This window comes from Podarcis tiliguerta (genome assembly GCF_965153285.1).
Source record: "Podarcis tiliguerta genome assembly, chromosome: 5".
Classification (NCBI taxonomy): Eukaryota; Metazoa; Chordata; class Lepidosauria; order Squamata; family Lacertidae; genus Podarcis; species Podarcis tiliguerta.
The window spans coordinates 50,122,298-50,147,859 of record NC_139538.1 but is presented as its reverse complement, the minus strand read 5'-3'; the positions used below and the strand labels follow the sequence as shown (position 1 = coordinate 50,147,859).

The following is a 25,562-nucleotide window of genomic DNA, read 5'->3' as shown; positions in this document are numbered from 1 at the left end:
TACTTTCAATCCACTCAATAAAGCACATTAGCTCTCTTTACAAGAATAGATCAAATGATAATAAGAAGCAAAATTAATTAGTCTCCAGGGACTTTTCCTTTTAAAAAGTTGCAAGAATTTACAGATTTGTTGTTGGTTTTTTGCTTTCCAATGGTAAAATGTATACAAAGGATAACTGCATAAAGTGACAGCTGACAACTGAAATATTCAGGTTCTCAGGAACCTTTACTTCTTTACAATCACTTGTGCAGGTTTTTAAAATTTATTTTTTGTGGACAAGAAGTAGCAATAACCACAGGCTTGCCCTTGCGTAGGAAATCTAAATAATTAAGGTAATAATAACAATAAAGGGCCAAGGTGGAAACAGAATGGTTCACAGTAGAGTAGCAAGTTCATGATTTTCCTACATCTTCAGAGAGTGTCAATATGAAAGAGATCATACTGTGTTTGAGGCTGATGTGGAGTTATTGATCAAATGGGCGTGGGGGAGTATAGCTGACTGGTAGAACACATGCTATGTCTGTCTATAGTCCCTATAATCTCCTGTTAAATACTTTCTCCACTGAGAAAGTTCTCTCTGTGTGTCTGCCTGAGACGCAGGAGAGCTGATGCCAGTCAAGGGAGTATTCAGGCATCTCTTGCTCAGAGACTGTGTAATAAGAAAACAGAATCACATCCACTGGCCCCATCCCTTTCATGCTTCCTCTGGCCACAACCCTTTGGGGTTGTATCGGTTCTGGGCGGTGCTTTTTTCCTAGAAAAATAGGTGCCGGTACTAACCATAAAGTTGTTACAGTAAGTGTCGTACTTTTTATCAACAACAAAAAGAGGTGTCAATACTACGTACCCTTGAGTACTCCTTGAAAAGAAAAGCACTGGTTCTAGGTAAGAAAATAATGAGTTTATGCTATCACTTCATGGTGTTGGGTGATGGCTGGATGGCCATCTGTCATGGATGCTTTACTTGACATTCCTGCATTGCAGGGGGTTGGACTAGATGACCCTTGGGTCCCTTCCAATTCTACGATTCTGAAATTATTCTTTGCTAAGTCCTCTAAGCACACACAGCAATTGTTTGGTTTTTGTTTTACTTACTCATCTTAAAATACTATGCAAAGTTCAGCAGGAATGGGTTTCTTATAAGGTGCAACTATAATCATTAAGCAGTGATGACAGTCATGTGCCTTCACTGAGAGAGCTGCTTGTAGGATTTTGGTTTCTTAGTTTTACATATAGATAGGCTATCTCTGAGATGTACCTGTAGCTGGACTGCGGGTGGGGAAGCTCCTCTTTTCCTGCAAAACATTAAGCTTCTACAGTTCTGCCTAGCACAGCATTCATCTTTAGTTTATTACACTGTCAGCCATTTATTTCATTAATGGGCCTAATCATGTGAGCGCAGCATGTCATAGGATTGCGGGTAAGCACAGCTGTATTTGCTCTGCCAACAACAAAACTAAATTCTGTGCTGAGGGGAACTGAATTCTCTGCCAAGAAAGTTTTGTTCTTTAATCTGCATGCTTTGTGCCAATCAAGCATCTTTGCCCCATTTTCTTTCTTTTAATTCTGTTTGCGCCAACCACAGGGAGGGAAGGAGTGAGTGATAAAAGGTTCAGAAGCTTAGCCCACCCATCACTGGAACTCTTAGGTCACATCCGCACCATACATTAAAAGCACTCGTGTACTACTTTAATGGTTGCGGCCTAGTCCAAAGAATCCTAAGGACTGTAGTTTGTCACAGAGCTATACTTCCCAGCACCCTTAATAAACTACAGTTCACAGGATTCTTGGAAGGAAGCAACAACTGTTTCAAGTGTTCTTTAAATGTATAGTGCGGACGTGACCTTAGTCAGCAAACCTCTTGATATTTCACTAGGTACTACTCACACACCTTTAAACTTATATTTGTGACCATAGAAAGGGTGGAACTATATTTATAAATTAAAATTAAATGTCATATCCCTGCAGCCTAGTTCTGCCTGCAGTGTGTCCCCCACCAGCTGGAGTGTGTGAATGGGCAGGGCCTTTTCATTAATGGCACCAACTTCATTGAACTCCTTCTGCAGGGATTCCCTCCTGGCTCCAGCATTGTGTCATTGTATGCCTGGTTTAAAAAAATGGCTTTAAAAAAAGGAAAGGCCTTTGGAACTGGCTGGTTTTCTTAGTCCCTGTTTTCCTGCTACTGTGTTGGGGATTGTTTTCCATTTAAATTGATTAATCCTACTGTGTTAATTTGCTGGGGGTTATGCCTCTGATTATTTCTGTTACCAGGTATTGTTGTTCTTTTTGTTAATTGCTTTTTGTCTATTGTTTTAACTTTTTTGCTGTTAGCTGCTCTGAGGTCATTTGAAAGACAGAGTGGGCTATTCATTTTAAAAATAAATAAACTGATACTAACCAATCCAATAATGTGAATGTCAATTTTTCAGCAGTCCCATAGTCACTTTCATGTACTACACCCACAATTGCTGGATTAGAACCCTAAATTCAGAACCCACTGTGCATGGACACAACAAGCACGTCATCACAGTTTATACATTGCACAGTTTTAAGGATCCCTTCCTCTGCCTCAGGCAATGGTAGTTGTTAGTGCTGAAGCTTTTCTCATGCACTTAAATTATGAGCTGAGAGAGGTCTAAGGGGGGCTTGGGAATGCAACAGCCATTTTATGTGGCATTGAGCAAGCCATCCAGCACCCACCTTAAAACTATTCTGCACCTTTCTTCTTTTTGTAAGCGAAAGTACTTTGGGTTTCAAATGACAAGCAAAGAAGTGATGTGTGGCAATTTGAAGGATGCCACTGTAGGTATTTTTCCAGTGTAAACCACTTGACGATGAGGCTCCCAGGCATTTGCTACATGATCAATTAGCCCACCTGCCTGGATAGATCTATAGGTGGAAGAATTCAACATAATATTCCTCCAGTCATTCCATCAATCCAAGCATTTCAGCTTGCCAGGCATAACATTCTTCCCTCCTGCCTCCCAAAAAACACGTGCTTTTGGAATTTTTCCAACACCCCCCCCCCCCGGCCACTTGCAGGGGGCACGCAGGGAGAGTAGTGGGGAAAGCCCCACTGCACAAGCGGAAATCCTTGCACAGGGCTTCTGCTGACGGGGCTTGTTAGGTGAATCCCTGCCATGGTCTCCTTACATATTTCAAATGCTGATGAAAGAATCTCACCAAGCGAACACTTCATTGATGGATTTAGCTGTTGTCTCTACTTAGCAGGAGTGTTCTGAGTGCTCTGTCATGTATAAAATGTGCATTTTCCAGAGCACTGGCTGTAGGATTTTATCTTATTTTTGCCCGTTTATACCTTAACACTTCTTTGCTATGCACCATTGAGATAAATGCTGTGTTTAAAGATGGTACTCTTAACAGTTTGAATGTGTACAGTGTATGTGTGTAAAGGAGAATTAAATATTGACAAAAAGAGAGAAGAGTGCAAAAGGTAAGACAGCCTGGAGGTTTGGTTTTTAAAGATATGTATTTTTTCTTCTTCTTACCACATTGCAGATCTCGCCTTGCAGATTTTTTCACAAACTGCCAGCCTGAGTCACGATCTATTAGTAGCTGTCTGAAGGAAAACTATGCTGACTGCCTCCTTGCTTACTCCGGGCTTATTGGTAAGGCTTTCCCCCCTCCCTTGGGTTTGCTTTTTTAGGGGGTGGGGGTGGATAGGTGGGTGAGAAGTGGGGCTTTTTTTTGGTGTGTGGTATGAAAATGAAACAAAAGGCAAGGGGAACTCCAAGAAGTTGTTGTTGTCGGCATCCATCTCTCTTGGGAGAACATGAAAGAGTGTGCCTTTGGGGGTGAAGATAAACTGTTGGAAACTGCTGTAGCGCTAGAGACATGTTTTGTTGCAACTGGGGCAGATGAGCGCATCTGGTTTCGCTGGTGCAGATGCACCATGGCATTTCTTTTCCCTGCGTTCCTCCCAGTCGTCATTTCTGCTCTGGTCACTGCTATCAATACACAATCTGACTGTCTGTTTCCAGACTGTGGTCATCTGCAAGGGATTCCCACATGGCAGGGTTGCTGTTGCCAGCCTTCATGTCATGGTTGCAGACACTTTTGTAACACAGAGTTGGTCTGCCAACAGTCCTTGTGCCTGAAGCCAGCTCCCCATAGAACATGTTCTTGGAGATCCTGCCCTCTTCCATTCTGTGGACATGACCAAATCAGAGTAGATGGTGCTGAGACAGGAGTGCAAGCATTCTGGGAGTGTGGGCTTGGAAGAGCACATCTTTCTTTGAAACTCTGCCATGCCAAACCCCAACAACATCTCAGGCATCTTGAAGATTTTGTTGAAAAGCAGAGATAAAAGAAATGCTCATGGCCCAAATGCCATCAGCCATGTATAAGAACAATACCAGGACACAATCCATGCATAGCTCAGCTCTTAAAGTTCTTTTCTATTTACCTTTGAGTTAAAATTAATGAAATTTCCAAGGCAGTAAGCCTAAGCCTAAAGTTCATAGAAATGAAAGCAAATGGGCAAAAGGTTTGTGTACCAGGGAAGAATATTTTGAATGAAAGAGCCCACATGTGAAGTACTCTTAAAGAATAGATTCTGAATTACCTCTAGTTGGGGACTACTACTCACATACTAGTAACTGGTAGCTTTGTTAGGGAATGTCCCTCAAACATCATATCCAGCCACTCAATGCAGCCATACCAGGTATATGCATGGAAAACTGTTTCCACAAATGGATCTTCTTTGCTGTATTAGATCACCTGACTGGTAAGATTTAGGACCCCCAGAATAATCAAGTATGCAGCTAATCACTATATTATTTGTCAGTCTCTGTGCCCCCACTCTGCATTCCTGGTATCTACTCGTGGGTGTGGAATAATGTAATAAGATAATTACCGTGGTGTGGACATGCAGGTGTTACTACTGAGACAGAGACTGTTTACCATAGGGAAGCTATAACATGTTCTGACTTTCTGTTGGCAGTTCACTTTCTTTTCCCCCATATAGATTGGGGGGGGGGGGTCATTGCATGCACAGTTAGTCTTTATGTTTATCTGAACTATTGTTTAGAGCAAGCTTTTGAATATCCCACAAGTAACTTGGGTGAAATTTACTTTGCTATGAAAACGACTTCTCCTTTCTAGGGAAAGGATAGTTTCCTTGATGAATGAAACCAATTATCTTCTAATTTGTTTCCAAGAAGTCTGTTTGTGAATGACCCCCTGTGTCCTTATTAAATGGTTTCTGAGGTACCTGTCATTCCCAGTGAAGGCAAAACTATCCCTTCAGATCGTTATCGTAATTAACATTTGGATTTATCATTGCTACTTCTGCTTGAGTGACTGTCAAGTACCACTGGCTTCACTTCAGAGCAAGACATTTGCCCACAGTGGACATCCCTGCATTATAAGAATGAACCGCAATGAGCTTTTGGCTCACATTATCCCACAGCAGCCTCAAGGAGGAGTTTGGAAGTTTTCACTTCTGGTTTAGATTAACAAGAGCTAGTGGTGTCAGCTGAACCCAACGAAGTGTTGACTGTTTGAAAGACAGTAAGTAAGCATTAAATGATGGATCAGAAAGCTAGCTTAACAGACTGATGACAGAGATATCTCTTGATTTGGAAAGATGGGTATTACTCAGATGTAGTATTTGGGGTGGAATAATACACATAAGATGAATATCTTGCCATGGATAATTTTTGATGCTTTGTAGTATTCCTTTGTTTTTCCTGAAGTCATTTTCAAAAACCTAATATGGCAATTCGGAAGTTTCTTTGTGGGACATTGCCTCCCTTTTTACTTTAAAAACTGCAGCTGTCAATACTGGAAGAAAGATTTAATTTTCCAGATCTTAGACTGTACCATAAGGCATATATATCTTTTAGCTCAAACAAATGATTGGCAAGCTTCCCCCGCCCCCCTGCAAACAGCCCTGGACAGGTAATCATAAATATGATATACTTGGCACCCCTTTATGGATGGATGGAAATAGGGTCTATGTGTATAAAAAGGAAAGGACTATTTCCACCTGCAATTTCAGCAGCTAGAGTGGTGTGGCATATAATGTATCATCAATTACATTTTGACCCGTATGCTCATGCTAAATTAACTCTGTGGGGAAGGATTTGGACATAATGCTTAAGTATGCTTAAGTGAAATGAGAAGCAATTGTTCCATTCTCAACCTCACCCCAGAGGGACACCCTGGATGGACTGTTGGGCCCGTGGCTTGCTGTGATTTGTACTCACCATGTTAAACTGTTCTTTAGGAACATAAGAAAAGCCTACTGTATTAGGCCAATGGCCCATCTAGTTTAGCAGTCGGTTCATACAGTGGCTAATCCGATGCCTGTGGGAAACCCGCAAGCAGGACCTGTGTACACGCCCCACTCCTGCACGTTCCAGCACCTGGGATTGTCGAACATAATGACTCTGACAGTGGATGCACACTCCATTTTGGTATTATGCTGGTTTCTTAGTGAAAGCGCTCATATTAAGGCAGTGAACGTCCAGAATGTAATAGTCAGATGGCAGACTAGATAAGGCTATGTACACCTTAGCAGCTTAGAATGCAGTGAGGGAATTTCCCCACCCCACTGCATTTCAAGTTGTATTTGCATGTTGCTGTACACACCACAGAGGGGTGTGGATATGTACACCTGATGAGCATTACATATTTGATTTCCCTGCACGTGCAACCCCCCCTCCCCCGTAAACTCCTTTTCATGAAGCTGCCATCTGTGTGTGTTTTGAGACACACCTCAGCTTATCTGTAAAGTGAATGTGGCATACCTTTTCAAATCAAATGGAAATTGGTTGGAGGGGAAAGGCATCAAACAGCAATACTTCTCAAGAAACTACAGAATAGGTATGGATTGTGGCTAACATCATGTGTATAAGAGCTGAAACAACAACAATGGGAGTATGATTGAGCTAGAGTGAATGGTAATATGTACACAGCCTAAGTATTTATGTGTGAGTGAAACATGAGAAGGAAATGGCATGAGATTTGTTTCAAGCTCAGAGTCTACAGCTGTCATGAAACTTTTCTAGCTGTTTATGGTAGGTGTGAAAACCACAGCTCAACTCCTATAGCTGTTAAAAACATCTTTTCTGATGAGATACCACCTGGGGGAAGCATGAGCAAAACAGAATGCTCTCGCTCAGAAAGACTATGTGTTAAGATATATTACTAGGTTAGCTGTGTGTGTGTGAAATACTCAGTGCTCCAAACAGCTGTACACCATGAAATTTCAGGGATCTCTCTCTTTGTATGTAGATATGTACAAGTTAATTAGTAGCTTTCTGTTTTTCTGACAAACAGTTCTATGTTATTCAAATAACTGCATACATTTTCACTGACAAATAGTGATCAAGGAAATACAACTACCCTGTTTTATTTTCTTGGGCCAAAATGGCAACACTTCTCGATAGTTATTGGCCAAGTTTGCTAATCATAAATAAGTATGATGACTGGGGAAGTATGGTAGCTTTCAAAAATCTTGGGAATTGCTTTTTTATTGAAGCAAAGGCAAAAGGATGACTTAACTAGCTGCAGACAAAAGAAGCTGACTCCTGGACAAAGAACTCATGTATCTTAGACATCAGATCCAATCAAGTGATGTATGGATGCTAGCTGCTGGCAAGAAATAACTTTGGTACTAATGGATAACTCAGAATAACAGCTGCTGGCAAGTAGTTCCCAGACACAGGGACTTTTGCTGAGGATTTTATTGGAGCCATTATGCAATTTAACCTTAAGGATAACCCAGTTCCAGCAGAGAGGTACTTTTCTGTTTCCATGGGCAAAGATACTGCACAAATGCTTGAAGAAAGACTGCAAAAACACTCTCTGGCATCAAGATCAAGGGAATGGGTCTCTAAGGAAGCGAAATCAAGTGGAGATCTGACTTTGGAGGGGAAATGCACATTCTTCTTCCTTGCTAGCAGCCCCAAGACACAGTCAAGAGGATGGAAACTGACTAGTGTAACAAGAGTTCATGCCTTGCTTACTGCTGTTACTCTGAAAAACTCACAGGCTTCCAAAACCAGCCTTTCATTTTCTTTGGGATACCAAGAGCTCTTGTCAGCCTAGTATTAATCTAGACTCCAAGGGCATATATGTGCATTCTGTGGTTGTATGGCTACCTGTCCACGATTCCTTTCTCAACTCTCTTACCATGTTTTTTCCTACCCATATTGAGAGCTAATTATATCCATTATGTGTTGGCCGTCCACACTACGTGCTATGTTCCCTAGCCCAGCTGCATTGAGATTCTGCATGCTGGCAGCATCTACCTCCACAAATTAGCACTGCTTATATGGATACTCTCCATGTAAATGTGCTAGTGTGCATAGCAAGTGGCTTTCACATGTTCTGGTCAAGATACAGTATGTGGGGTCCTGCCAGTTATCTCCATGTGGGAGCCATAATATTAAAGTCAAGTTTGAGAATATAGACTGCAAATGTATAGAGAGCCTGAGAAGTGGTTTTTAAGTGATAGAAAACATTTACCTCTCACTTTTTAGATGATAAGGTGATTGCCACAGAATGGTGACTTGAGGTATCTATCAAATAGGAGTCCACTGCAAAAATGCCTTATGACATGGAAATGATGGATAGCAATCATTCCAGCACACATTTGCCACATTAAAGTGGTCATGGAAATTAATATGATACTCTCTGATGCACAGGGAACAAATGCTATGTCCTAATTGGATGTGTTAATGGTGACCAGATAGATCAGTCATAATATATTACTTTTTTCTGTTGAAGAAAAATAGTGGTTTGGTTTTGTATTATACTTTTGGGAACACTCTAATTTGCATTAATACAAATTGTAAACACTTAGTGGTATGTGATTGAAAACGCCAGAGGGACAGAATGCTGCGTGGAGTGCTCCTGTTCAGGGAGCCAGCCAACCATGCCATCTTATAGGATACACCATTTCATTCCTCCTCATCAATAGGTAGGTAGGTAGGTAGGTAGGTAGGTAGGTAGAGATATGAACGAACCTTGGGGTTTCTGTAAGCATGCGAATTCCTCCCTGTTGCTCCTCAGTAGTTCCATTTTGGCTATATAGCCATCATCACTGTGTTATCTGAGATTAGCATTAGTACACATGACCAGAGAGCATCTTCAAATAGGTTCACGTTGTCTACCACTTCTGAAAATCATGTAATTATCCACGCAAGAGAGACCGAAAGACAATGGGGGAGGGGGCAGGGACTCAAGTCCAAGATGTTGGCTAGAAGAACAAGTCAAAGGCAGGAGAAATAATCTATGTGCTTAATTTTACATCTGTCCTCAGGTTCATATTCCATATTTATGTTATTTTTTCCAATGTCTTTCTAATAGGGAGCACTAAATAAACATATACTTGCCTTTCCCATCCTTGGTGATACTAGCCATGCCTTGGCAGCATTTCCATAATTGCATTTTATCATTTCAGAACCTAAATGGTTTGATGCATTTATTTCCTGTTCTGTTCTGGCCATCTTTGGTGCCATTCAGAAAGTACCCAGGGCTCTTAACCTGTTTTCATGTAGTTAGTTTCCCATTGCTACACTGAGGAGGATCTTTCTCGTTTGCCCCCTGCACTCAGCACCCCCCAAAGCATATCATCATCATCATCATTATCATCATATACACTCTACCACTCCACTTTAAATACTCAACATTACAGTTATTAAACACGTATGGTGGAGTATCTGTGGCAACACTACCATAGATTTTAATGAGACAAAATTACACCAACAATGTTTAACCCTATTACGTGCAAACAACTTTAATTTGAATTGTGTCTGATATTGATGGATTTATTATTGCAGACATAAATTCAGAGACAAATACTATAAAGGAGACCAGAATACAAATACAATCCATTTGTAAGCAACCACAGAAACCCATTTAAAAAAACCCCACAAGGATCCCTGCAACAGCAAAATCAGACCCTAATATTTAATGAGAAGCAAATAATGAAAAACAAATTTTAACTTTGAATAGTGCTGGAGATCTACCATGTTTCATTCCTGTTGTGTTCTAATAAAACAGGTGTGAGGAACCTCTGGCCTGCTGGTCTTATTAGACCCAGCACGGGTCACAGTTTTGCCCTCAAGGCCGTTTCCCCCAAGTCACACCCACCAGCCCCACACCTGACAGATACAAGTCAGAGCTGGCTGATGATTATTTTCTGAAAATGTTAATACCTTCTCTGTATATTACCTTGTACAAAATACCCCCAGTTCTAAATCAATAAATAGATTTCTTGTATTGGATCAGCTGTCGGCATATTTAAGGATTTCAGGCATGTAAAAATAGTCATAATCCTCCAAATTCATTTGGTGCTTTCTATAGCATTGTCATTCCTACTTCAGATTATCCAAACATAATGGTTGTTCCTTGGTATCACAAAATAAGTGTAGTTGCAATGTTATTCAAAATAAGGGATGATCATTTAATTTAAATTGTTGTCCTTAAAATGTTAATCTGACCTTTGGTTAATATTTGAGGAACCACCTGTTTGCAGGCTCAGGACAACATCAGTGACAGTTTATGTGTTCTGCCTTCATACTCTTCCTCAGAATTCATCAGGCCATGTTTACCCCTCCCACCCCCCAAAAAATCTTCTCATATCTACTCCAAGCTTACTTGTGTATTTTAGCATTTCAATCCTGTTCTCCTTCCTTCATCTACAAGATGATATTCATTTCTTGATTGGGTTTCTGGGAGGATGGTGGGTTATTGAAAAATAAATAATCACATGTTTTGTTTTGTTGTTTCTTTTTGTTAATAGGCACAGTTATGACTCCAAATTATTTAAATTACAACAGTCTCAGTGTCGCTCCGTGGTGTGATTGCAGCAATAGCGGGAATGACCTAGAAGAATGTCTGAAATTTCTGAATTTCTTCCAGGACAACACTTGTCTTAGTGAGTACCATATTTATATTCTATAAAATATATTCAGTGATGTGTTTATAGAATAATATATGCAGCAACCTACAATGTAGGGGCTCGTTTACATTATCAAGAATTAACCGGGGGGGGGGGGGAGTCCTGTATAAATGAGCACAAATTCTGGAGTGTTTCTTCCACAACATGCCCTCACTATCTATGCTGAGTGATTCATCAGTTGCTGTATTTCTCAATGGATGCTCTCAACTCTACCCATCAGCATGAACTACCCTGGTACAGCTTAGATCTTTGTTTATGCTACCTCTGTACAGAAGGTTGCATTCTGGCCATGCAAAATCCAGAGGCTTTTACAGCCATACTCACACGTACATTTCTCTATCCTCCATCCAGGCAAACAACAGGCATTATCACAGCTTGAGGACACATTCCAAACAGAGAAAAACATAGAGCAGGGTAGTGAAGGGTGTGGCCTAGGGAGGAGGCATGGTCTGGTGAAAGGCCAGATAGAGAGGCCTGGGAGGCCATATAGGGTGCCTGTGCCTGAGTTTACCCATCTCGGGTTTAGGGAACAAGTAACTTAAAACCATGGTTTTGATCCTGGCTGTTTCCCTAAACCGTAGTTAAGACTAACCCCAGTACCAGGTTTGCACATAATGGCAAACTACAGAGAACTGAAAACAGAAGGGAAAGCGTCTGATCTCCTTGCAGTCACGCTAGAGGAGGAATTGGGAGGGGAGAGTGCTGAGCCTGAGGCTCGTACCTGTAGTGCTAAACCATAATTTAGTGTTCCATCTGAATCTAGCCATTATCTCCACATAGGAAAAATGTCGTATGGGAACTGGGAAATGGCCTTGTGTTGTGCAGCTTTAGATCTTGGTTAAATGTGAAGTGCTTAACTAGGCTGTCAGACCTGTTTTCCAAATTAGAAACGTGCTTCAGGAACAGTCCACATAAATTGAGTTTAAACTCAAGTTTCTTAAAAAGAAGTAACAATGTAGACGTCTGGATGCCTAGCTAGTTAAGCATCAACAGGTCACACTCAGCACTTATGTATAAACATACTTAATTGTTTGAATAATTTGCCAATTTGGAAATGGAAGCATTGCTCACCAATACATGCTCTGTTTTAAAAGAAACACCCCAGTTCCATTGTCCTCTCTCTTGCTGTCGGAATAAAAATGTTAATGAAGATAAAGCAATGACATTAGAGGACACTGTGAGGAAAAATTATACTCACCCTGGCAGAGAGACCTTTTCTTCATGAAGAAATTAAAGGTGTCCCTGTTTTAATAGCATTTCACAGAAGGGGGATAAATGTTCCATTATCCTTTTTTTTTGTTAATGGGCTGACTTTTGTAAACCTTTATTTTAAATAAAAAAATACTAACGATGCACAGTGTATTATTATGTGTCAGGCTGTTAATCTGCATGTGTTTTAAATATCTGTACAACAGACTGTCACATTCTGTTGGGGCAGTAGCCCTTGCCTCTAATCTTTCACCCTTCTTGGCTACCACAGTGGCTCAAAGGATAGGGCTGTGCGTCATTGTTTTATCACAATCATTAAAAGTTTCTCAGCCGGCTTAAATGCAAATTACTGGTGCAGGAAAATCATGTGGTACAATCTTCCCATCAATATAGCACTTCAAAATGTAGTTGAGGGGACATCATGATTGAATGAAGAAAATACCCTGCCTGTCAAAAGCTACTGCCAAGAATGATTGTAGGTTAACGCTCTCATTGACATGCACGCTAGCTTTCTATGTGCACATATACATGGTACTTTTCTGTGTGTAGGTAGTCTCATTTTATTCAGGGGTTCATTAAAACCTGCATTTCCCCCTGTCTTTATTCAGAAGAGTTTCAGCCCCAAGAGGACTGTACCACTGGATCTTCTAAATGTGCACTAAACGGTTTGCACATAATAGTATTTAGCTCCATGAATGTGGGTGATGGTGTTTTTAACAATGATATGTCGGTTTATTTCATTCAGGGTAACTATCTGTCAGTTCTCTGGGATCATTTTTTAGTTTTCTATAATGTGCTGCAAGGCATGAAAATCCATACAGATTTTCCTCACTTCTCGTCACATCAGCCTGCGCATTTCTGAAGTCTATAAATCATTTCCCACATTTATTGGAAGTTTTTTTTTTAAAGTTAGAATTAAATGCATCTTTCTAAGATAAGAAGTAAAAGTGAAATAATTTATAGTAAGTTGTGGATGCTATTGAAGGAATGTATTAATAACTTCTTGCTCACGTCCCCAGTGAAATGGTTTATTTCTTATACAATGTGTTTGAAATAAGAAATCCCTAAATCCATGCTGAGTCCCCAAAGACCTGATTAAAAGCTGTTTTTCTATTCATTTGTATGTTTGTTTGTTTTTTAAAAAACCCAGCCAATTTACTCTTACCATAAACAGAGTATTTAATCCCATGAAAACCTACAATAAGCCTTTCAGCTTTTCCATTTTCAACTTCTAGTGTGAGTGTGCTTCTTCCACCTATTTATGTATATTTTGTTTGAAGACTAGAAAGGGGGAAAGAAAAGAGAAATCTTTAAAATACCTCGTATTTTTTGTTGTATAAAAAAACCATTATTATAAATAAACCAGTCAGTTCCTTGCTACAGTATTACCATTTGGCTTATCAAACATATTACATTGATAGTATATCCTGGAATGGTGAGCTCAATTATTTATAGACTACCTAAATGTGGGTTCTCTAGATTTTCCTTAGGCCTCATCTACCCTGTATATTTAAAGCAGCATCTTACCACTTTAAGCAGTCATGGCTTCCACCACAGAATTCTGGGAGCTGTATTTTGTTAAGAGTGCTGAGCCTTATATTTCCCTCACAGAACTACAATTCCTATAGTGGTTTAACAACCAGTGTTTCCTGGGAACTCTGAGGGTTGTAGCATAAATTGGGTTTTCAACTGTCTACAGATGTACAAATATTTTGTGTAAATTCCACACTCGGTGCCTTTGTGCCCTGAGCAATCCCACTGCTGATGTGGCTCTATGCTGGCATGTTAAAAAGACAGCCTGAGTCTGAGTTTAAACCATTCTATTATTAGTAAAAGCATTGCATTCCTTTGTCAGATGAAAATAAATCTGTTACCCACAAACTTAACATTGTAGGAGTGTTTCCCTTCAGGAAGTTGTTGAGGTAGTTTTGTCCATTTTAAACTATTTGTTCATAAACAGAATTGGCTCTGCAATTTTTTTCTGCAGAAAATGCAATTCAGGCCTTTGGCAATGGTACAGACGTGAATGTGTGGCAGCCCTTACTACCTGTCCAGACAACCACAGCTTTAACTACAACATCTTACAGATCTAAGATAATGGGACCCGAGAACACCAACAATGAAATACCCACCAACAATGACTTACCAGCATGTGCCAATCTTAAGGTAAGGAACTCCTCAGGCAAAGAAGTATTTGGGTGAAGTGCAAAGAAGGAAGAACGAATTGTGTGTCAAAGGAAGGATGCTTTGATGCACATGCAGAGTAATCAGACAGTCTTATCCGTCCCCTGCTACCTCCAAAATACTGTTGGTGTGATATCGGCACATATTGTATTAAACCAGTCACTCATAATTTCAAAAACCCTTGAATCAATCATAGGCTGAACTGATATAAAAACGGAGGATCAGAATGTGGTACTCTTCCTTGAACTGCAACAGGTTTGGATGGGTTTTTTTTTTTTTTATCAGTGCACCCTGCCTGTATAAAAACCAGGTATGGGAAGAAAGTAGGTTGTCTTAATGGGTCATTGGTAAATGGCTGGTGACTTCTGGTTGACCAGATTCTTGCTAAGAGAGGTGGGCCTTGACTCGGTCCAACTAGACGTTTTGTGTTTTTAAGCAAGTGTGCATGCTCAAGATTACTTGAAACAAATTAATTATTGGGGAGGGCCATAGCTCAAGTGGAAGTGCCACAGTTCAGTGGATGGGCATCTGCTTGACATACAGAAGGTCCGTAGTTCAATCACCAGGTAGAGCTGGGAAAAATAAGGTATATATTTGTACATTATGGTGCAGATGGTATATAGGGTGCAAGAGGATAGGTCTTTGCCCCCAAGGAGCTTACAATCTAAAATATGGCACAAGTAGGTTTTAAAGAGGCAGCTGCAAGGTAAGTGTCAGCCTGTTGACCGCATTATGTCAGATAATGCTGGAAATTCAGGAGATAAGTGTAAATCTTCTCTAGTAATAAGCATTTAGCCAATTTTCTAAATGTTTTAAATATAATTTAGTATAAAAGGGCAATCTCCGTTCTGCATTCATGGTGCATCTTTTCCTGCAAAGAGACAAATCCTTTCAGAATGGTAGCAACATCAGGAGGAGCAGCAGCAGCTTGCCTGTTCTAGCAGAGCCACAATAATAGCCTCCCAGTAGCAGCATCGCTAGGAAGTTGTGGGAGGAGCAACTTTGGGGCTGTGCAGATGCACTGGCAGTCAATCTGCAGACCCACAGATATGTCTGTGCAATCCCAATGTCACCACCTTGCCCTTCCCCCTTTGGGGAAGGGCCAAAGCTCAGTTGGTAGAGCATCTTTGCATTCAGAATGTCCTGAGTTCAATCCCTGCCATATTCAGGTAGGGATGGAAATGTCCCCTGTCTGAAAACCCTGGAGAGCTGAGCTGGATGGACCAATTGTCTGGCCCAGTATAAGGCTGTGTCTCTTGCTCCCTCATAGCATATGATAGGGACACTGTTTTCAGAGCCACTCTTGGTCAGGAATAAGCCATGAAAACAAAGGATTTTCCTGAGGAACTGGAAAACTTTGTTCCTCTTACAGGGCAGGAGTACAGGGTACCAAAGTCCCCTTTAAACACCACCCTTGCTGTTCCAAAGCTACTTACTTGTGAGCATCTAGAGAACAAAAGCTCAAAAATAAATTATCAGTGATGTGGGTAGGGGCCTAAGGTTGCTCCTTTCCACAGAACCATCCTTTCCCTTTATGGCTGGATCATTTAAACATTACCCCAGCTTATCAGGGCGTGCCAATGAAAAAACAGCTTTCATGCAGGTAGGGTATTGTTTAAAAAGGCCTCAGTGTGGTGTAGTAGTTAAGAGTGGTAGATTCGTAATCTGGGGAACTGGGTTCGAGTCTCCGCTCCTCCACATGCAGCTGCTGGATTACCTTGGGCTAGTCACACTTCTCTGAGGTCTGTCTGCCCCACTAACCTCACAGAGTGTTTGTTGTGGGGGAGGAAGGGAAAGGAGAATGTTAGCCGCTTTGAGACTCCTTCGGGTAGTGATAAAGCGGGATATCAAATCCAAACTCCTCCCCTTCTTCTTCTTCTTCTTCTTCTTCTGTTAGAAGGCTAAATGAAAAGAATACTGGTACACCATGAAGCAAGGGGAAACAGGGAAATAACCTTGATAGGGCCAGTCAATGATATTTGCCTGCCCTCAGAGGCCAAGACAGTACAGTGGTACCTCAGGTTAAGTACTTAATTCATTCCGGAGGTCCATTCTTAACCTGAAACTGTTCTTAACTTGAAGCACCACTTTAGCTAATGGGGCCTCCTGCTGCCGCCGCGCCACCAGAGCACGATTTCTGTTCTCATCCTGAAGCAAAGTTCTTAACCCGAGGTAATATTTCTGGGTTAGCGGAGTCTGTAACCTGAAGCGTATGTAACCCGAGGCACCACTGTATAGACATGGGGAGCCTGTGACTTGCACTCCAACTCCCCTCAGCCCCAGCCAGAATGGTTAGGAATGATGGGAGTCCACAGGTTATTCACCTGTGCTCTAGGGGCTTTTAAGTGATTGTAATCCCTTACCTCTCCTCCCTATTTCCGGCCCACACACTATCAGCATTGAAGCCCACACAGACAGTGACAGGGACCAGTTACAGGCAACTCTTTTGAGCTACTCTGTTCTCCCTTGATCTTAGCAAGTACAGCACCGCCAATGGATACAAATCACGCTGCTTTTTCTTGCAGCCTTTAGAAGATTTGTCCCCGTATTCTCTCTTCAACAAAACACCTACGTCCCTTGCTGCGTTTCCTATTTATGTTCACCCACTAACCAATTACAAATCCATGAAGCTTCCATGCCTGCTGTGGCCTGAACCTCTGAGTGCCGCATTGAAGCTTTTAAGCCCAACTTCTGACTAAATCCTGCATGCCGCTTGCTAATAACAATACTAATAAACACTCAGCTTTAATATAGCTGCTTATGATCTCCAAACACTAGGCATGGTGCTGAACACCTGCAATTTTCACTGAGGCTCATGAAGGGAACCCAGAGCTAAGTGCTTCCCTGCGTGCTGTGAATGGTGCTTAAGCCCTTGTCTTGAAGACTAATCCTTCCCCTGCACTCCCCTTTTAGAGCCTGTTCTTCCAAGGAAGTAAAAGATGATCCACACTTATTTGCACTCTGCACTGAACAGCCGTGCCAGGTCCTCAAGCCTGAGAGCACATAGGTATTGTGCATACATTCGTTAATTGCAATATACAATTAATGCATTGTATGTTTCCCAGTAGCGTTCTGCAGTATCATAGAACCGCAGTTAGAATACTCTCAGGCAAAGGTTTTATCCGTTCAGATTTGTACCATATATGCTGTGGTAGAGAAAAGGGGTCTATAGGAAGAATTCAGCTGCTGCATCTCACACGGATTGTGACTGCAAAAAACCATGAATGCAACCTCAGCTCAACTTTTCCCTGCATTTCTCCTGCATGTTGTGGCTGCCAGAACACTTTCCAGGCAGACAAGGCCACTGAGCCTGAGGGCTCATCTAGACTTCTGCTTGTCCTATTGCATTCCCTCAGGAAAACTTGTTCTTTAGCGCTGGATCAGAGCAAACGTCAATTGGGTTTCCTCAGATGGATATTTGCTCTGATTCGGTGCTAAACAGATTTTCCTGGGTAAAGATGTGGAGCAAACAGAAAACATCCCAAATCCATTCCTAGAAAGCATGAGACAAGCAGAAAACTGATTGGTCCCAGGACCGTGGGTGCCTGGGGCTGTGCACACTGTGGGCACTCGTGCGCCTGATGTCAGCATGCCCCACGGCGTGCTGACATCACACACACATGTCAACATGCATGCTGACATCACAGGCGCACACCCCCACGGCATGCATGGCCCCAGCACAAAAAAATGTGGGTGCCCGGCCCCTTCATGGGGAATGTTGTGTTTACACCCTCAAATCGATGGATGCAAGTCTGCTGGTTCCCTCAACCTTGGCAGCAGCAAGGTCTTATAATGGGAACTCTTGCAAGAGGCTTCCCTTTGATCCTGCAGCAGCATCATAGGCATATGGATCAATGTGAAATGGATAGCAGAATCCATGAGAACTACATTTCCCATGGATTGTTGCAGCTTGGACAGTGCCAATGCAGCACTGAGGCGCTAATAGAGGCCCTACTGGAAGGTCTCTCTGTTGCTGACAGAGCCACAGCCTAAATAAGTTTATAAAGCTTCCAGTTCAATTCAACATTTCATTATTTCAAATTGCAAAGAGATTTTAAAAACATTACGAGAAGAGTAGAGTATTCCACTATGTAACAGAATACTACTATTAAATGAAATCTCATTTGGAAATGATATTAGTGAAGCAACAATTGATTTCAAGGCCTAACATTTCTAACAAGCATCTGAATAATGACTTCAAAGATACTGAATGTGCCATGTAAGCCCTATGAAGACCATGAGTTGTATCCAGAGAGTTAGTTGAATTGAGTTCCCATTGAAATCAGTGGTATTTAAATTAAGTAATGACTACCTTGTCCCATTGATTTCAGTGGTACCTAAGTGCAGCTAACTTACCCTGGATCCAGCCCACAACACTTAACAATGGTTTCTTAAGTATTACATCCAAACACCTTGGTTTGGCTACAAAGCAAAGTTTGATTCCATGGTTTGAAGCAAATTTTCAAGTTTTGGTTAGTTAAGTATTCAATCTGCCCTGATAAAACCATAATGGGTGCAAGGTGATAAGCATTCCTTGCTGATGTCTCCTAGGTTAAACCATGGTTTTACTGTAGACTTGCTTGGGAGAGGGGGATGGTTCTTAACCAGGGTTAAGTAACAAACCTGTTAATCACTAACCATAGTTAAATATCCTGTCTGCACAAGGCCACATTATGTTTAACTATCTGTAGCTTTTCCACATACAAGAGCAGGGATCATGGAAATTAGTGAAATCTTTTATTGCTCTGGGGCATTTTTAAGACCACTTACAATAAGCCTGAAAAAGAATGCATCAACAGTGGCTTAGCCTGTATCATTCTTGCTGATAATATGATGTGCAATTAATTCTGACATGGCAGTTTGGCAGGCTACCTAATGCTCTGTACTTTACTACCTCAGGAGGTTAGTACTTGGCAATTTCTATGACATTTTATACAAATCAATCAAATACTTACCATCATTTTATTATAGAAGAATAATATATCTTCCAAGCACTTTTCTAAGGAATGATTTGTATGTGAAATGCATGCACACCAGAACACCTGCACACACATTGGATGGGTGCTGTGTTGTCTGGTCTTGTAATCCACTACAGTCATACCTCAGGTTGAATGCGCTTCAGGTTGAGCGCGTTCGAGTTGCGCTCTGCGGCAACCTGGAAGTAACGGAGCACGTTACTTCCGGGTTTCGGCGCTTGCGCATGTGCTCAAAATGACGTCACGCGCATGCACAGAAGTGGCAAAAAGTGATGTGTGCGTGCGCAGACATGCCGTCGCTAGTTACATTTGCTTCTGGATGCGAACGGGGCTCTGGAACAGATCCCATTTGTATCCAGAGGTACTACTGTACTCTGCTCTAGAGCATTTTAAGAAAGGAGCTTAAATGCACACTACTCTGGCACTGCTGATCTGACACAATTCTGACTGGCAGCAGGACACCAGAGAAGAGAATAGTGTCATTGTCTTGGTGAGAGATAAGCAGGGTGTATTCAGAGATTTTGCCAGGGAGTCACAAAGAATGGTCAATATTTTCTACTATCCTGCAATCTCACTTTCAGACACGAATGGAAGTATTACCAGTACCACCCCACCCCGGTTTATTGTGGCACTATTTCTGGGAGTAGAAAATGGGTCTCATGATATATTGTAAATATGCATTTTTTATATTTCTGTTATATGCAGATATTTGGCAAAAAGTTCTGTATGAATTTACTCTCTGTAAGCAGGTTACATTCTACAGTTTTCTGGATCCTAGCAGTGGTCTGTCTCTTGGTGAATGGGGCAAGTATCAAATGCAGGGGGAAAGAGTATATATATAGACACAGAGCGACAACAGAGGTTTCCATTCCCTGCTAAATAACACAGTTAAGTTTTTTTGCCTGAGTCCATATGCCTAAACTATCTTGCTTAACAGTTTCCACTTCGGCTGGAGCTGTCTGCTCCCCCTTTTCTGATTTTGGTTCCTCCTTCCCCCTCTTTTCCCCAGTAGGCTTCCAAGGGGCAGAAAGCTCATTTATAATGAGTAACACTTATTGCACACTCTCAGGTACCTCCATTTTCTCCTTCTGTACAGCAGGCTCCCAGGAAGTGGGGGAACCAAACTGAAGCAGCTTTGCCAGCCAGCCCTTCTCCTCCTACACCTTTCTTCCCATGACAGGTTCCCCGGGAATAGAAAAATCAATCAGCAGCCCCTCAGCTCTTTGACTGCTCTCCCCATCTGGATGCCTGGCAGCTAGGCTTCTAGGTTACTTCCACATGGACTCTCACTTTGTTTTCCAAAGAGGCTTCTTACTGCTTACCCACTCTGATTTTGGTTGGTTTGTCTATTGAACAGCTGTCTCAGCGATTGGTGTGATTGCAGAAGCTGCTCCAGTCTTTGGTTGCTTCTCTGCCTGCTCCATTTGCTGCTTGTGGCGCTCCTCCATCAACTCTGCAGCATCTCTTGGAGTACATGGTGGGTTGTCACCCGGTGATCAAATGGAAGCAGTTCAGGTTCATTAAATTCAGAACCTAAACCTCTTTGTTTCAAACTATCCAGGAGATCCCAATTTCAGTCCCCGGAATCTCCATTTAAAGGGACCAGGGGGAGGGTGGTGAAATGACCTCTGCCTAAGGAAGCCAATGCAGTCAAAGTAGGCAGTAATGAATTAGATTGACAAATAATCTGGACTGGTAAAAGGCACTGACCTATGTTCCATATGTCAGAGATAGGGACTGAAATCACTGGTCTAGCCTGGAGGTTTTCAAATACACAACTGGAGGAAACAGTTTTGAGTCTGTACTGGTTGGGGAAATGAGAACGGAACTGATATACTGGGACTAGAATTTCTGTGTGCATGCATTATACTTTGTCAACCTATCCTATCCTATCCTATTCCAGAGAAGCCAAAAGTCCCTATAGTTCTCTTCTCTTTGACTCTGCAAAACATCCCTTAATTTAACCCTATTCAGCCAAAACCATATAGCCATTCCTTATTCCTTAGTCTAGTGCTTTTGAAACCTAGTTATATTAATTGTTACAACAGCTTTTTTGTGACACAGAGATCCCCAAACAATATGCCAGAGGGCAATTCTGTGAAAATCTAAACCAAGGCAACACATGGAATTTAATGGAACCTTCATCCCAAAGCGTAAATTGTCTTTGGGTCATTCTTTTGAGCTACTTTTAGAAAAACCCATTATCATATGGACATCAGGGACAAATCTGGCTTTGTGAGGCCAACAAATTCATTACTAGTTTTTTAAAAATATATACCTTATTTTATATATTGCTATTATTTCATTGGGTCTAAACCAAATGCACAATGGTAGTACACTCTTATCAGCAGTTTAGAATGCCTTATGGAGACATTTTCTATATTTTACTTTTACTATAAACCCAAGGAAACAATTATAATCTCAATGAATTGTAACTTAGCACTTCAGTCATAACATAAATCCAGTTCCCCTCTTTTGCATATATCAAGTATATATCTACATTTTGGATCTTTTATGAGTGTCCTGTTCATTTGTCCAAATACAGTGTGTATATGTGTATTATTGGATTACAAAACAGTAGAATTATTTCATCAATAATAAAGATTTTACCATTCTTTAAAAAAGAAAGATTCTAGTAGCCTGAGCATCTTTCTTGTATTATAATACACCATTTTATAGTTAACTGTAAAACCTGAGATTACGCCTTTAAGAATCATGCCGTTTTGTTTTATAGTTTAATAATTGTTCATTTGAAAACGAATGTGAACTTCCTAGAAACTAATGTAATGACTTATAAAAATAGCATTTTGCCAAAAGCTACTGAGCACTTCTAAAGAGCATGGATATTTTACTGTTATAGTTGCTATTCTCAGGGAGTACTTTGCATATCATTCCTACACAAAGGAGAAGCAGGATTTGCTATTAAACCTCAGTTTGCCTTCACTATTTTACTACAAGATCTCCTCCTGTGGGAATAATGAAGAATAGCTAAGCATGGGAATAATATTATATGGCAACATTAGGTCATATTAGTTCATACCAGGTTCTACACAGAGACAAGTGCCACAGCTTTATAAGGCCTTTTGTCAAGTTAAGAGTACTCTTAATGGCACCCTCCTTTACTTCTTGCTTCTGGGTCCTACTACTACACATAAAACAGCTGCCACACGGGAAGAGGAATGAATTTGTAGCTATGTGGCTGTTCCTTTCTGCAGAGCGGCAGCTATGCACATTATGTCACCATGCAGATTGGCCGCTGCCACACCTCCCCCTCCCCCCCCAGACACAAACCAATGGCAGGAATGTCATTCTGCAAGCACTGGAATGCATATCTGTCTCCCCTGGTAGCGGAGAAGCCTCTGCTCAGGTGCAGTTTTCATCACAGTGAGACACTGCATGTGAGAAAGGCTTGACCTGGATACCATTACCACACTAAACTTAGGCCATTCTTAAAACTAAGCATGCAGTAAGCTTACGAAAAGCAGCCACAAGGTGGGACTACAGTGGGTCTGGAAGAAGGGTACCATAGGATTACCATCCAGTCCAATGTCAGAATTTAATTTTACGATATAACTGGGAGAAATAAAATTACTGCTCCTTATCATCTAAGATACTGTTAAGTCTTTCAAAAGACATGCAGTGAAGTTTCGAAAGTTATCTCCTCCCCCTCTTTAATCTTCCATTAGCGTACATCAGGAGCGAGTCCATTGGAATAAGGAAATATGACACATTAATTCAGATGGGAACATGCTTGTCTATATTTTAATGGGGACAAAACTGGATTCTTTCCTCTCTCTTCTTAATTGCAAGCCCTCTAGCATACTTTGAGCAATGTAAATAATGAGTATAATTTGCTACAGGAAACTGAGTTCATAAGAGTTCCTCACAAACATAAAGTACTTTTTTTAAAAGAAAAAAAAACCAAGCGAAGGAAATGGCTCCAGGGAAATAAGTGCATGAAAAACATTCACATTTATAACAGTCCTGTTCAGACCAAATTTAATTTTACTAGAACCTTTTGGATTTTTGCAAATGAGATTTCTAGAGGATTTTAATAACCCATTTTCAAAGTCAAAAAAGGAAAAATATCCCGATATCTGTTGAAACTTAAATTCTGCCAAGAATGTAGGGTCTAAGAAATTCCTCAACTGCCTCGCCAACAATTTCATTTCCCAGAAGGTAGAAAAAGTAACAAGGGGGTCATCTTTCTTGGAGCTGGACCTCATCAACAGGAAGGAACTGATAGTGGAATGACTGGGTACCTTGGGAGGAAGTTATCATGACCTCTTGGGTTTCCTTATACACAGGCAAGGGAAAGCTTAATGTAGTCGGACATCAGCTCTGGTCTTTAAAAAGACTGATTTTGAAAAGCTGAAGGAATTAACTGAGTGAAATCCCATACTCAGAGAGAAGGGAATCCAAGATGGATGGGAGTTTCTTAAAGGTGAAATATGCAGACAATTCCAACAAGAAAGAAAAGTGGGAGGCATCTAAAGACACCAGTGTGGCTGCACAAAGAGCTTGCAGATGAATAAATAAATGCCTCTGCTGTAACATCATGTTTTGTGACATTGTGCTGATGCAAGGGTCACTACTCCCCAGTCTAGGCATTTCTTAGTTTGTCACCACATCAGGTCTGATAATCATAGAATGGTTGAACTTGTCCAGATGAAAAAGAAAAAGACTGAGCTGGCCAGGCTAATGTGCAAGGACATTGTTGACCATACTTCCCAAAGAGGCTTGATATGGCCTCTTGCCTCTTGCTTACACAGACCTAAATGTACAGCTTCTCTGACATGTAACTCACAGTACTTCTACTTTTCGTAACTCTTTAATTCTATTCAATATATTTCCCCCTTCATTTCAATTAGGGCTGTTTCCAAAATTCTCTTCAGCCATATTTTTCCATGGAGTTTGAAGTTCTGAAATACATGGCTTTGTTTCTAGGTAGTGAACCTTTTTTTTTTTAACATGATTTACAAGGCAGAGTGAGCCCAGGGAACACTGAAAGGAAAAGAATAGGTGAAATCCACTCATCCTTAATTTCAGTAGCACTGACCTTCATACAATGTATTCAATATAGAGGTACAAGACATGGGCTATATGTAACCAACTGAGCAGATATTTGCATTGTTTTCTTCTCTGGATGAAATAGACCTAATGATTCTTTAAAACTGGTATTGAGAATATTATCAGGTTGAAATGTCTATCTTTGAGATATATGATGATAATCAAATCCTCATCCTCTGGTTTTCCTCTGTCATCCTGTTTCAATTAGGTCTTAAGTGTCCAAGTCTCATGCAACATTGGATATATGCCTTTACCTACCTAGATCTTGGTTCACTAAAATTGGCTTCCAGGAACTGGAGGTCATGCAGATTGCATAGAGCTGAGTTTGCAATAATTCAAGGAAGGCCATAGTATAATGTACACAAAGGCGCAGAGTTAGAAAGTCCACAGTATGTTCGCTTCCAATACCACTATTCCACTTTCAAAGTGCCTGTTATCCAATTAGCTAAATTTATTGGCAGTACAGCCACACTGTATTGCCACACTTTATGCAATTTCCCTGCAATGGGTTCTAACTCTTTGTTTAAATAATCATTACCTCATTGCTGCATTCTTTTCAATGAGGGGTAAATTTGGAGGAATGTATCATGCCAGTACATGTGGAGGTCATTCACAAATAACTTGCTGCACTTCATTATTATTATTATTTATTAAATTTGTTTACCGCTCTTTATCCATAGATCTCAGGGTTGTTCTTTAATCCAGTCCTTGCAGTTGCTTCATTCTTTTCCTCTTAATTTTCTCTGTCCTCTTCCTTAGTGCTTACAAGCACCCTTAGATTTCACCATTCTTAAAAGAAAAATTTTCCCTCATCTTTTTTACAGCTACGGTCCCATCTTCTTAGATTCCATTCATTCTGTGGACTTCTGTGAGAATGCTTTCTTTGATTTCTCATTTGCGTGTCGAGGTCCCCAAGCCACCCCAATAAAACACAATTCACACAGAATTTTTGTTTAAGGTTTTTGGCATAATTTTGGCCACAACTTTATTAAAATACAAAAAATGTGAGTGATTGCTTAGGCATTGGTTGCAACTATCTGACCCCGCACGGGGACAGACTGACATTCACACGCCCGTGAAAGTCAGAAAGAGAAAACGTTTTGGGGAGAAAGATGGAGCTCCCAGGGGCTTTTGCGTGGTTCTAGCCCCTTGACAGGGCTTCGGACAAAAGCATGGTGAGCCCCTGG

At 41.0% G+C, this 25,562-nt stretch overlaps 1 protein-coding gene across 2 annotated transcripts in view; it reads left to right on the top strand.

Annotated features, from left to right (window-relative positions):
* The window catches only part of GFRA1 (GDNF family receptor alpha 1), a 179,231-nt gene that overhangs the window by 134,381 nt on the left and 19,288 nt on the right, over positions 1–25,562 (top strand). For both annotated transcript variants that reach the window (XM_083441125.1, XM_083441126.1), the window contains 3 exons: positions 3,520–3,629; positions 10,778–10,912; positions 14,133–14,311. In XM_083441125.1, coding sequence (XP_083297251.1) covers positions 3,520–3,629; positions 10,778–10,912; positions 14,133–14,311 — 424 coding nt within the window. The remainder of the gene's footprint in view (positions 1–3,519; positions 3,630–10,777; positions 10,913–14,132; positions 14,312–25,562) is intronic.